The sequence below is a fragment of the Myodes glareolus genome, chromosome 6, assembly GCF_982192425.1.
Source record: "Myodes glareolus chromosome 6, mMyoGla1.1, whole genome shotgun sequence".
Taxonomy (NCBI): domain Eukaryota; kingdom Metazoa; phylum Chordata; class Mammalia; order Rodentia; family Cricetidae; genus Myodes; species Myodes glareolus.
The window spans coordinates 85,970,253-85,984,846 of NC_142031.1; the positions used below are offsets into that span (position 1 = coordinate 85,970,253).

Genomic DNA, 14,594 nt, shown 5'->3' on the forward strand with positions numbered 1-14,594 from the left:
TTTGGGGTGGTGTTGGGAAGCTGCCTAGAGGGATAGCAGACAGACAGTTGAGATACAGGTCCAGAGGTTAGGAGAAGAGGCAGAGGTGGAGATGCAGGACTGGGTAAAACATCTAGTGCTGTGAAAATAGGGAAAGTTAGATACTCTGGGTAGAGACATATATTTAGGAAATTAGCCAAACAGGGAACAATTGAAGTTTTTGCCTGGAGAAGGTCTCCTAAAGAGCTTTGCAAGAAAAGGAAAAAGTTACATTGTTACCTGTTGCTAAAGTTCAGAAATGCTGAAACATAGTTTCTACCCTATTTTTACATGTGCAATCACTTAACACTCCAGAAACAAGTACTAGTCTTCCGTCTGAACTTCATTTGGATTTTGTTCTTGAATCCTAGGAAAAGCTCATCCTTGGAGTAAGATTTAGGCTAATAGGTTTGCTATTGATAGGCTTCCCATGGGTGGCAACTCTCATCCCTGGGAAACACTTGTGCATTCCCTCTTTAATAGTTACTGTATCCTCTTTATCTCTTTCTGTGCCAGCCTGCTTTATTAGAATGCCATGCCCAGTAGAGCTGGTCATTTAACTGCAGATATTTATTGAGCTCCCACCTGGGTGCTGAACCCTGTTGTAGGTACTTGAAAGTACAAAAATGGACAGGAGAGAATATGTCTGTGATAGTGTGCAGCTTATATTTTATTTATTTATTTATTTATTTATTTATTTATTTATTTATTTATTTGAGACAGGGTTTTGCTGTAGCTTTGGAGCCTGCCCTGGAACTAGGTTTTGTAGACCAGGCTGTCCGAACTCACCTCTGCCTCCTGCGTGCTGGAATTAAAGGCGTGCACCATAACCGCCCGACTGCAGCTTATATTTAAAGCACACTTAGGAAGCTATAACATTCTGTCAAATAGCAGTGTGTGTGCACTGTAGCACACGTAGCGGTCAGAACACAGCTTTGGGGAGTCAGTCTCTCCTTCCACCTTGAGAGATGAGGATCAAACATAGGCTGTCTGTGTACCCACTGAGCTACCTGCCTGCCTTACTTAGTTGTTTTGAGACAGAGCCTCCTATAGCCCGGGCTTAAGCTCACCTTTTAGTTGAGGATAACCTTAAACATATGATTCCCCCCACACTTTCCAAGTACTGAGATTACAGGTGTGCACCGCTAAGCCCCACTTAGCAGTGTGTATTTGATTTGATAAAGTTTGGTGGTAGAGAAAGCAGCAGAGTTCTGGGAAGAACTAATATGTAAGTCCTTAGGTATCCAAGAGCAAAATGGGATAAAATGAAATTTAATGCGATTATCCAAATATGTAAGGTTTTGTTAACCCAGATAATGGGTTAAATGTGTATGAATATACATATTTTTTAGTTTCCTGTGAAACACATTCACAGTAAATCTGTTGTGTAGGCATCCAGGAGAGGATACCTGGTACTGACCTAAAACATGACTGTAACTCTTGTGCCTTTGCATAGTGTTTTAGCAATCTAAAAGTGTTGTATTCTGAATAGCCAGCTTCGAGTGGCCAATGATGCTTTACTGAAACTAACACTACCTCTAATCTAATTTATATCCAATTCCAGTTTGTCCTCAGAGCTTCTGTTGGCATTTTATAACGTTATTTAAGTGATTGTCAAATGAAACTGAAGGAAAAAAAAGTAAAGGTGTGTGGCAGTGTGGAAATGTATCTGCCATCAGCCTGTACAGATAGCTTTACTTTTATTGGTGCTGATTTGTCTGGACACCATACCTTAACTGAATCAATTATTCTTTAGAGCTGTTTTCAGCCTGACAGTTTTCACTTTTTCCTGTTTTGATGAGCAAGGGGAAGGACTTCTTTTCTGTACTAAAAGCCCTTAGTAGCCTAGCAAGTGAATTATTTGGTAAACAAAGGTATAGGTACAGCCTTAGCTTTGTGCCAACAAGGTTGTCCATAATTAATTTCTTGGAAGTTGTGTCTTGGTACATTTCTGGGAATTTGTGTCATACATTAGCTTTCATGTATTTCGTATTTCACTGTGAAAGTGGTTGCTTTATGCTTGCAGATAGAAGTTTCTTCAGGCCATTGTGAATGATTCAGCTAATATAAGAAAATGATATATTAACAAGACTGGGTCTCCCTGGTTTTCCAGAGGCGTCGGAGTACCTCCAGAATGGATGAGACACAGTTCATTTCATGCCAGGCCAAGCTGAGTTTTCAGTAGGATCTTCTGATTGCCAGGGTGCTTTCTGCCTACACCATCCAGTCCATTTAGCACTACTTTAATATTTTGACTCTAATGACATATGTTCAATGACCAAATCAGTCTGAATAAAACACGAGTAGGAAGATGATTTCTGTTTTGTTATATTTAGGAAATTTCCTTAAAACAGTGCACCCAGAGTACTTTCTGAGCGAACACCTTTTGGAAGTTGGTTCCAGGGTACAGTGTATATACCAGCTACTTTTTCATGGCTTTTGGTTCATTTGTTTGGGAGTGAAATCCACTGAAACAAGTAACAGAAACTGGTAGTATCTTTAGTACCAGCCAAATCAAACCAAAAATGTCATGTAGCATAAGGTAAGCTCCCTTGAAGTAGTGCTTTCTTATTAAGCTAAAGTTTTAGTGTTTTATTTTTATTTTTTATTTTTTTACCCAATTTACAAAAAGTGTAAAAGTCTGAGAGGCAGCAGTTGGCTAATTTAAGTTAAGGAGCATGGGTAAACTATGTATAACTAGCGTGGTATAAACAAACTGTGGGGAACCAGGGTTCCACAGTGACAGTTTGTAAATAGACTCAAGTCATGACTGAGGATGAATCTGGCCTTGTGGATTGTTTCTTTTTTTCAAATAGGGTCTTAGTACATAGTCCAGGGTAACCTCAAAGTCAGGATCCTTCTGCCTCAGCCTCAAGTGCTAGGATTGTACGGCCCCTGGTTGATTGTCCTTTGAAAGGGTTGTGCTGAATGTTGTGTTGAGAATAAATGGTAACAGTAAAAGCAGAGCATCCATTTGGGAGGTTACAGTCGGACTTGAATTCCGAAAGGGGTGGCTGAGGTTTGGAGGACGGTAGAGATGGGAAACCTGCCCAGAGTCTGGATCATTTCCAAGTCAAATGCCCATGCTGTTGACAGCTTAGGTAGGGCAGTTTTAGAAGGGAGGGTGCAGAGGAGCTCTTTGTTACTCGTTTATTAAAATGTGGCAGTCTGTAGGGCAGGCTTCTGGAGCAGAGCGGGGCTTTAGTATGGGAGATGTCAAGTTTACTTTGTTTTGTTTTGTGGACACCCTATTAGCACCTCTTAGATTTGTTTAACTTTGCTGAAGTACATCTTTCAGGATTTCTTTTATTCAGAATCCCAGGGAGTCTTTATTATTGTTACTATTACATTTAACTTACTCACTAACTAACTAACTGTATATATGTGTGTGTGTGTGTGTCACCTGTGAATGTGTAAGGGTTAGAGGACAACTTGAATGAGTTTGTTTCCTTTTTGCACTATGCAGGTCCCACTGAGACATTTAGTCCACCCAGCAGACATCTTCTAATGTGTCTCAAACAATCTAGATTTTGCTTCCATTTTTTAATATAATTTAATATGGTATAGACTTCCAACAATAGTTAATTATCCTCCAGTATTTTAAATATACTACTATGTCTTTTGTTATTGATAATGAGAAACTTTATTTGTTTGTTTATTTGTTTCTTGAGACAGAATTTCTATGTAGTGTAGCCCTGACTGTCTTGGAACTCACTCTGTGAACCAAGGATGACCTTGAACTCAAAGATCTGCCTCTGCCTCCTGAGTGTTGGACTTAAAGGTATGCATCACCATCACCTGGGTGAAAAACTTATTTTTGATATAATTGATGTTTTTTAAATTTTAAGTCTAATTTTTTATCATTGATACCATCTCTTTTAGAAATTATACTTTCATATAGAAAGTGTATAGTGTTTTTATTTTTATTTAAGCCTGTTTTCTTTTTTTCAGCACTGTTTGTTTTTTGTAATTTCTTGCACTTGAAAAAATCTGACAGTTTCATGTAGCCAAGGGTGGCCTCCAATTTCCTATGTAGCCAAAGCTGGTCTTGAACTCATGATCTTTCTGCCTTTACCTCCCAAGTGCTGGGATTCCAGGTGTATATTATGCCTGGCAGGTAAATATTCCTTTTGTGTTTTTCTCCTTTGCTGTACAGCTATTGAATCCAGGGTCTGGCCTGTGCTAGGTGAACACTCTACCATTGAGCTACATCACAGCTCTCCTGTCCTTCTTAAGAAGAAATCATTCCTTCATTATTTCTTTAACATACTAAAGTGAAGTTATTTTAAGGTCTATGTCATCTGCCCTATAAAATTAGTTTCATTTAGTATGTTCTAATTATTTTTAGCTGTCCTTAATATAAAATTCTTTGTGTTGTGAGATTTGATTTGCTGGCTATAATTAGGAACCTTTTAGTTAATTGTGTGTTTATTTGGATTCATTCCTCTGAGGAGGTAGTTCAAATGGTGTCATTTTGGTCTATCTCTTCCTAGTTACCCTGGATATAATAGATTTAACTATCAATTTAGTAGACAATCTGGTTCAGGGTCTTCTGTGCTATGACTTTTCCTGGTTGTAGTCCCAGCTCTAGAAGTCACCCTTATTCAAGCCTCCTCTCATGGGAGAGAAAGCCACTGAAATTCCCTGCTGGAAGAAAGACTGCTTTCCCCACATAACTGACTTCATGGCCATGGCTGCTAGTTCTAAATCTGCCATACTATAAGCTTCGTTCCTGTGTCAGCTTTTTCATTTCTTCTTATTTCCTGTGGTTAGCTTGTTCTTCACTTAGCTGCTTTTAGGGCTTCTAGGTGTACATTTTGGGTGTTATTTGTAGGGGGTGTTGTGGGAGTGTGGGAAGATGCCTTTTCAAAGTATAAGTCAGAAATTTCACTGAAATTCTTTAAAAAACTTAAACTTCTCATAATCAGATAATATTTTTTATGAAATGCCTCTGAGGAATTTATTAAACATGTTCCAAAACTAAACTCATGTATAGCAGCATTCATGTGCTGGATGAGAAAAATGGGAAGTCAAGTATCTGTGACTTCTCCTAGGTCACATAGCTTTTACATGGTCCAAAAGGGAGCTAACCCCAGGAACTTGGCTCCATAATTGGTGTTTCTAGACTCCAACTTCGATATTTGTCCACCCTGACTTCCTAGTTGGTGTCCTTAACCACTGTGTTCATACCTCCATCTGTGAGAGGAAAGAATATTTTCTCTTTCATTTGTTTGTTCCAAGGATGATGCAAAATCAGATGTGGAGCCTGGTATTGACTAGATGGATGCATAATAGACATGCAATAAATGTTTTCTTTCTATGTAGCAGGCAAATATATTTCCAGTATGATAATTTAAATAAACCCGTAAGGTTTTGTTTGCAATGCATTGTGTTTGATATGAATAAAGAAAGTGAGAGTTACAGTGTTGAACCAAAGTTTTGTATGTGACTTTGGGGTGGGTGGTCTGGTTCCCGAGAGGAGCCGAGCTAGGAAGCAAGGGAATCAAAGAAATAGAATTCAACAGCAAACACTAGACTGGAAACCAACCAATTAAAGAATTCAGAAAAACTGGTTTGGTGCTGGGGAATCCCAGAGCAGAGCAAGGTCTGAACTGGGTGGCAGGAGTGAACGCCCCAAGCATTTCTCGGAGCTTGTTCTGAGGTTGCTGGGTCTTCAGTGGGCCCAGAAGGCTCTTTTGAAGATACTTTGCCCAGCTGTAATCTTGTAGAACATTCTTTTGGCCCTATTTTGGAAATCCCCAAATTAATAAGGAACATTTGGTCCTCAGTATGCAATACCCAAGGGAATAAATAGGTCTGGCTAAGTGTTTACATTTCAGATAGCCAAGAATCTAAATGAGGGAATTGTCTTTGGGACCTTGGTTAAAGCTTGTTTTCTGGCATCTCCTATGCTATGTAGGCTTTCCACCATTCTTCTGAACAACCTTCAATGTCTAGCTTGCATCCCTTTCCTCCCACGCCACCACCAGCCCCCTGTACTCTGTACCTAGTGTGTGTGTGTGTGTGTGTGTGTGTGTGTGTGTGTGTGTGTTTTATGCTAGTGTAGAAGCCAGCAAGGAGAAGAGCCTTATTAAAACAACATCTGTGTATAAATTGGTGAAGTTAAAATAGAAAGATTAGCTCCAGGTCATATATAAGCTTTCAAACTTAAGGAGAATATGATCATTTAAATCAAGATTTGATTGGTAGTCTAGAGCAGTTGTCAGTTAACATGAAAGGGTGATGCCTGCTGAGGTAGCCTACTGATCCCAGACCTGCCTGGCTGCTGTGGCTTTCATTTGGTAGCCCAGGAAGGTATAGGAGAGGCTGTGTTGAGCTTGTGAGCCTTGTTGAGCTAGTGTCTATTGTACTAGTATCTCAGTGCACTTCATAGGAACACAAGTTCCTGTCATGTCCTGCATTCATTTCTCCCTGACTCTTGCATAATGAAATCTTGCTAGAGACCTGACTTGTCACAGGCTACAACCTTATCTTTAAGACAGTTCTTTAATAGAGCAGAAAATACAAGGAAATGATATATTCACAGACAATTCTAGATCAAGTTATTCTGGGCGACTTTCTTAACTTCTGTAACTCCAACATATTTTTGAATCACACACACAAAATGCCTTTTGCTTTAGTTTTTAAAAAATTCCCTTATCTACTAATTGTGAGCTAAATTAACCCATATGTGTGTGTATGTATGTGTGTTTGTATGTGAATATATATATATATATATATATACTTCCTATTTTTTAATAGTGAAAAAAGACTCAAAGAGTATAGCAGTCCAATCTATAACTGTATCATTAGCACTTAAATAATTGTTTTGAACAATCTGAAGTTCAATTTTTGATTGGGAAATGAAAGATTATACCAAGTTAGGTTATTTATTTATTTCTGCTTATTTCTGTTTTTATGTGTAAGCATGTGCATGAGAGTGCAGATGCCTTTGGAGGTCAGAAGAAGCTGTTGAGTCCTCTAGAGATGGAGGGTTTTTGGTCACCCAATATGGGTGCTGGGAACTGAACTTGGGTCCTCTTACAAGAGTAATACCTGTTCTTAACTGCTGAGCCAGCTCTCAAACCACAGGGTTGGAAATGGTAATGTAAACTAAGGAAATTACTACCTGTGGCTGACTGGGAATGTAGCTTATTGGAAGAGTAGTTGCCAGGCACATGCAAGGCCCTGGGTTCTATCCCCAGTACAAACATAGGAAATTTATCTTTAAAATGATAGAATTGGGAGCAACTTTGGTCCTTAAAATATATATATATATTTTATATATATATAAATATATATACTGTATATATAAAAGTATATATATGTATATGTGTATGTATATGAATACAAACATGTTAAGTAGAGAATAAGAGTTCCAATTACTTTTATTCATTGCTCAGATCCAACAGTTATCAGAATTTGCCACAAATGCTTTATACCTTTGCATGATAGTTGTTGAGTATTAAAATATTAATCTTGGTTTGTGAATTTTACTCTTGGGCCTTTCTATATGTGTCTCTAAAAATGTGGACACTTTTCCTCATGTCTCATTGTCATGGTTACATCCTTGGTGTCTACTATATCTAGAGCATTTATAATTCTTTTTATATTACTTGGCAACATCATTCTTGCATTTTGTCTGTTCTAGTCAGGGTCTAAACAAGGTTGTCACTTTAGAAGTTGTTGTTAAGCCTGTGGCTCTTATTTAGTCTCCTGATTCAGATTTTCTTTTACCTCAGTACTGGGGATTGAACCTAGGGCCTTGAATGTACCAAGCAAACTCTGTGCCAACTGAACTACATCCCCAGCCAGTGGTTTAAACTTTTGAGAGTTGGCTTTGGTGACTGCGAGACACAGGTGGGGAGAAGCAAGGGTAGAGGGTTGCCTTTTAATCCATTCTATGAGGAAATATTTAAAATCTCGGCCTGTTCAGTGTAGGGGATTTGACTCTGATTTTTCCGGTCTGAAATTCTGCAATCCATGTTTGAGTGGTATTAGTTCTATATTTAAGTCAATGTGAGACATTTACATAAATTTCAGTTGTTCAGTTCTGGAGTGTTTAGCCAGAAATGCAAGTTCACTGTTTTACAACAGAATAAAGAAAAAAGCCCCAAATGTGTGTCTAAGGTACAATTCTTTTTTTTTTATAAAGATGATAAATTTCTTTCTTTTTTTTAAGATTTATTTATTATGGATACAGTGTTCTGTCTGTATGTATGCTTGCTGGCCAGAAGAGGGCACCAGATCTCATTACAGATGGCTATGAGCCACCATGTGGTTGCTGGGAATTGAACTTAGAACCTCTGGAAGAACAGTCAGTGCTCTTAACCTCTGAGCCATCTCTCCAGCCTCTCTAAGGTGCAATTCTTGCTCTAATTACAGCCAGTTATCTTTCTGATGATTGTTTTCTTCTATTTAAAGTAAAAGCATTTTTCACAGCTTAATATCTGTTTACTTAATATGCTAATTTTAGTTAAGCAGATCCTGGTCTTTAATTCCTACTTGGGAAGGCTGAGTCAGGGATTGCCATATTCGAGACCTGTGTGGGCAACTTACTGAGATCTTTTTTTCAAAGTAAAAACCAGAAAACAACTGGGGATCTCACTTAGCAGTCAAATTTTTTGTGTGGTGCATTAAGGACCCCCCCTGCCCCCCCAGCTAACCTCTAGTACCACTTCCCTTAGTCACGGTGCCCTCTTTCCAAGGTAGCTGTTTCCCTTCATTGAGTATGCTGCTACTTCAGCTAATGTTAATACAGCAGAGAAAAGTGTGAGGTTCAACAGGTCTCTTAAACATTGACTTGAAGGTGTCCTCAGATCCTACAAGGTAGCAAGAGAGAAGGAGCTCCTGAGAGTTGTCCTCTGGTCCCTGTGCATGGCGGTCTTGTCTGTTTACACACACACACATACACATGCTTACAACACACACTTATGCTTACATACTTATATACACACACTCAATTTTAAGAACATCCTCTGATATAATCAAAATTTTTTTAGCATGTTTTGCCTCTTCCTAGATAAATTTTATTCTTAATACTCTACAGGTTTGAAAAAATATTATTTATGAAAGCCACATTTTAAGTAAGATGAAAGAAATTATTAAAATGTAACTTTAAATTCATTCATATACTTTGACTTGTGTAATCTCTATGAATAAAAATCAATTACAGAAAACTATACTATGTGTGATGTTTTTATTGGAAACCTTGAGTCTTACAGTATGGATATCCATATGAGCTTTGTGAGCCTCCTTCACACCCTTGTGAGTATGGGGGCAGGCTTGTGTGATCAAGTATTTCTAGGTCATACTTTACACACATTAGTTGTAGGAAGTAGTACCTTTAATGGCTTTAAGTCAAGACAGATAGTAAAGAGGGTTCTAAGTTACTTTCTCGTTGCTATGATCAAACACCCTGAAAATGCAACTTCAGGGAGACGGTTTATTTTGGGTCACAGTGCATTCCTCACAAGAAGTCCAGGAAGCTCGAAGGAGCTGGATCCAGAGTCAGAAAGAAGTGGGTGAATGCCGAGCTCACTCTCTCTTTAGTAAGTCCGCCCACAGCTGATGGGCTTCTTACCTCAGCTGAAGGTGGTCCCTCTCAGGCATGCCCAGAAGCTTGTCTCTTTGGTGACTCTAGATCTCAGCAGGCTGACGTCAACAGTAACTGTTAAAATAGGTATATAATAATAGGTTGAAAAGTCAAGTAAGACACTTTGTAGTTTGATTCTTCACGAAATGAAATGTTCATTATTTCTGATGGTGTTAATGAGCGTCATTAGTTACCTGTTAGAGCCTGATGGTCGCAAACATTTGCTTGTTTGTACCTTCTAGGTGTTCTGATGTGAGTCTGCAAAAGCTGCCGGAGCAGTGGCTGTGGAGTGTTTTGGAGGAAATTAAAAGCAGTGATCCCTCTTCCAAACTTTGTGCCACAAGGCGCAGTGCTGGGATCCCTTTCTACATACAGGTACTCACCTGAGACCACCACACTGGTCTCTTTGTTTCTTGAAACTGTATTTTCATCTTCTCAAGATGTGAATAAACATAGTGTATTAGGATGTTTCTGTATTTCCAGTGCCACAGCATTTGTGACTTGGTTATTTTTAATTTTTATTCCATTCACTTGTTAATATGTACGTATGTGCACAGGCATACACATGCTATGGTTCACATGTAGAGATCAGAGGACAACTTGCTGGAGTAGGTTTTCTCTTGCCATCATGTGGATCCCACGGATTGAATTTAGCTTGTTAAATTTGGTGGCAAGCACCTTTATTGACTGTGCCATCTTGGTCAGTCTGTTTTGTGTCAGCTCTGTTCCAGGAGTAGGAGGTCAGTCTTGTAATATAAACAGAGGGTAGTATAGATTTCCATCTGTAGTTCAGTAGTCAGAAATCACTGTGGCTTATTTCTAGGAAGTATTAATATTGAGTTCTATAATATATCCATCATAAAAATCATAATCTTAATAGTAGTTTACAGTTGTGATGGTTATATCACATCTGTTACTTCATTTAAACTATGCCTAAACTCTATGAGATAGGTAAGTGAAGAGACGGGAGACTGAGGAAGTGACTTGCCAAAGGTCTCAGGGATGTAAACCTTGCTAGAGCTTAAGCCCAGTCCATCTGACTCTTGACCGCATCTTCATGTGAGACCACATGTGAGTACAGTTCCTGAACACAGATGAAAACATGCTGGACACTTGATTTTTAAAATAATTATATCTTACAACATGTTCATGTCCCATATGCTATTAGTGCTGCTGACGGATAAATAGTTCTTTTCTGCGGGATAGAGAATAAGAGATTGCCACTTCATTATCCCAAAGAATAAGCACCAATACCCTCGCAATACAAAATCAGATACATCCTGTGTATTGTAAGAAGACCCACAAATTGGGCAGTGTAATAAGCACAACGGAAGCAGATAAAGTAGCCTGCCTTCTTAGTCCCCCCGTAGTTTGTCTCTCTCTTTTATTTCTCTCTGTGTGTCTCTTTAATTTCTTTATCCTTATTTTATTTGCATTGGTGTTTTGCCTGCGTGTATGTCTGTGTGAGTGTGTCAGATCTTGGAGTTAGAGACACTTATTAGCTACCATGTGGGTGCTGGGAATTGAACTTGGGTCCTCTAGAAGAGCCACCAGTGCTCTTAACTAATGAACTACCTCTCCAGCCCTTATTTCTTTCTCTTATTCCTAGTCTCCTTATGACTTTTTTTTGATGCTCATGGGGCACCAGTTGCAGAAGTGGTTGGCTAAGATCACTGGGTAGCCTGAGAGATCAGCTTTTTACATGTTCCTAGCTCTTTTCTGTACCAAGTCTTTCTCTGTCCCACCAACTCGCAAATAATGACATGAAGACTTCTTACTAATTATGAAAGCTCAACCTTAGTTTAGGCTTATTTCTAAATAGCCCCTATGGCTTAAATTAATCTATTTAAATTAGTCTCTGTGCTTTCATGTGGCTTGTGGCTTTTACCTCTCCTCTTGCATGTCCTGTTTCCACTGTGTCCAGCTGGTGACTCCCCTTTGTTCTTCCCAGAGCTCTCTCTGTCCATAAGTCCCACCATACCTCCTGCCTAGCTAAGTGTGCTTTAGTTTCCTACTTGCAATTGCTTCTGACCTTCTGTGTTTATGTGGTCTTCTTTTCTGAGGGCAAATTTCTGGTAATTGAGGGTCCTGCCCCGTGTTTGTGCTATGTGCTTATTCCAGCTGGGGTATTCACCTTGTGCTACCAATTGATCATAGTTAGAGAGTGACCATTTCCTAAACCTGAACTCAGCAGGCTACATTGCCATACTTTTGTCCGGTTCTTGAGGCAAGACGAGTTGAGTCATGTTTCTGGGAAGAATACCTCTCAGTAATTGAGTATAGCTTTGTTACTTATTTTAGTGGAATAAAGTTTTAATTGCCAGAAAAATGTGCTCAAACTGGGTCCTAGTTTTCTTAGGATGATGTACCAATAAAGTAATAGTCTTTGTTCTGTTGACAACTTCAATTTAAAGTTAACTGGTGAAAAACTACCATTTTAGTGTATAAGTTTACCCTTTGTATAAACAGACATTTTTAGACATTCATAGAGTATGTTTTCTGACATAGATATATTGTGATAAATTTATTTTAAGTCTGTTTATATGTTTTTCTTCTATACTCTTATTGCACAGCTTGTCACGAATTTATAAAATAAAGAATAGTTGCAGACTCTGGCTCTAGGGAGCCAGGTGCTACATTTTCAAGATGTAGATGTGAAGGATGAGACCTCAAGAATGTAGCTGAAGTGTCTTTTTTTTGACAACTTTGTTGAGATATAACTCACTTGTGGCAACAGTTCATGCATTTAATGTGTACAGTGCAGTGATTTGCAGTATATTCTCAGAGCTTTATAACTATTAGCACAATCTAATTCGAGAATATCTCCTAACCCCAGCCATTAGCACTTACTACTCACTCCTCCTTCCACCCACCTCTGCTGCTCTCAGCCCGAGGCAACCACTAATCTTTCTGTTTCTGTGTATTTGTCTGTACTGGGCATTTCATGTAAATGGAATCATATAATATTCAGTCTTTTATGACTGACTTCTTTCACTTAGCAGTATATTTTTAGAATTCATTCATGTTGTCACATATATCAGTACTTCATTTTTTTCTATTACATTGTCTTAAGTGGGCTGATAGCCCATTATTTTGTTTATTGGATGCTTGTCACAAAGTAAGTGACTCCTTTGAAATCCAAGTGTAAGATCCTTGTGGAGTTTCAAATGCTGTGGTATGATTCAACTTTCAGTAGACTCTTCTGTGAAGAATTAAATTGTTGATCAATATCTAGAGGGCTGGAAAACCTTTAGAAGAAATCTAATCCAGAATGTTTTTCTAACTGTTTAAAAATAAAGAAAAAAATCTTATTTGATCAGTTTATTTCTGAAAGTGCTGTTTTACCTGATTTTGTTTCTTACAAAGTGACTTACTGGTAGGCTTGTTTTTATGGAGGATATTTTCAGTTTGGGGGTTAATTTCAAAGCTGACAAATAGGTGTATGCAAAGTCAAAGCTCATTGATTTTGATATTTCCCCCCACAGGCATTGTTGGCTTCTGAACCAAAAAAAGGAAAAATGGATTTGTTGAAAATAACAATGAAAGAACTGATCTCTTTGGCTTTATCTGTAGATGCCTCAAAGGGCATAGTCCCCCAGGTAATGCTTAAAATGCTCATATACTGCTTGAAGGCAGAGGAGTTAAGTCTCTGCTGTATATTTATTTCTTAAAAGTATCTGCTAAAGATACAGAGCTGCTGGAGCTAGGTTAATATGAAGTGTGTGTTTAGGAGGTGCGCTGTTAATTTTGCATTTTTGGTCTTTGCTAGCCATAAAATAAGCTTGCTTGTATTGGTGAATGTGTGCTGTGGGGAGCTCCTTTTATAATTCCAAACTTACGCCTTCAAACATGAACTATTTTTAAACTATGTTGAAAACATTTAGTTGACGAGATATTTTATAATATTACTATATTCAAATTTTTGCATCTAAAAATTTGAAAATGAGTATGTAATCATACTTGAATTTCATATGTACTTCTTTGAATTGATGTAAACTTTGTAGTTGAACAGTTGAATCCTCCTTTAAAATGTGATGTCTTATTTTAGTATGTTTATATTTTAATTTTAAGTGATGTTTTAGTTTCTTATAGTCACTGTGTATATGTCATTGGGTCAAGCATGCCTCACAGCTGCACTCCACCACTAGGCAGTAAATACTATGTGCGCCTTGTCATCTAGATGTCCTTGGCAAATACTTTTTAGTAGGATGTTACTGTGGAAAGCCCATGCTCAGTTAGGGAACAGAGCTAAAGTTTATAGAAAAGAAAAATACATTTACTTGGTTTTAAATCATAGGTGGTATCAGGTGCCATGGTCATAATGTGGACCAACTGGGAGAAAGTATGGTGTTTATTAACATATACATAGTGGCCAGTTACTGTAAGAGAATTCTTTGGGAAAAATAACTATTATGTTATTAATCATTTTTCAAAAAAGCTCATTTCAAGACATTTTTTCATTGAAATGTGGGAAATATAACTACTTATATTTTTTTAGGCAGCGACTTTGAAAAAGATCCGAGTTGACAGGAACGTGGATAAATAGCGAGGTTCTTTGGCATCAGTAGTATTGCTTATTGTCCCTTCTTTCTTTCTGCCTTGCTAGGGTTGTAAGAAATCGGGTTTTAAAAGTCAGCCCAGTGGCTCAGCACTTTAACTAGGATGTGAAGGCTTAGGTCTGGTCTCCAGCACCACAAAGGTTTAATGATCTTAGCTGTATTTTTGCTTTTAACATAACTCTATTTTATGTTTGAGTGTTGGTTTTCTATCATGTTAAGTGGATACCTAGCATTTGTTTTTGTTTGTTTATTTGTTTAGTATTTTTAAATATGGTCATTGAAAATGTACATTTAAAGTTTGATTTTCTTCTTGGCCTTGAACTCAGAGATCTGTCTGCTTCTGCCTCCTGAGTTCTGGGTTTAAAGGCAATAGGCACACTACTACCAAGCTTATATTTCTTTTCTTAAGAATCGGTTAAAGT

General features: G+C 38.1%; 1 protein-coding gene across 2 annotated transcripts in view; it reads left to right on the forward strand.

Annotated features, from left to right (window-relative positions):
• Thada (THADA armadillo repeat containing) overlaps window positions 1–14,594 on the forward strand; it is a 318,719-nt gene that overhangs the window by 59,385 nt on the left and 244,740 nt on the right. For both annotated transcript variants that reach the window (XR_015738149.1, XM_087907299.1), the window contains exons 23-24: window positions 9,856–9,988; window positions 13,099–13,212. Coding sequence is in view for 1 of the 2 variants with exons in the window: in XM_087907299.1 (XP_087763425.1) it covers window positions 9,856–9,988; window positions 13,099–13,212 (247 nt within the window). In the remaining variant the exon portion in view is untranslated. The remainder of the gene's footprint in view (window positions 1–9,855; window positions 9,989–13,098; window positions 13,213–14,594) is intronic.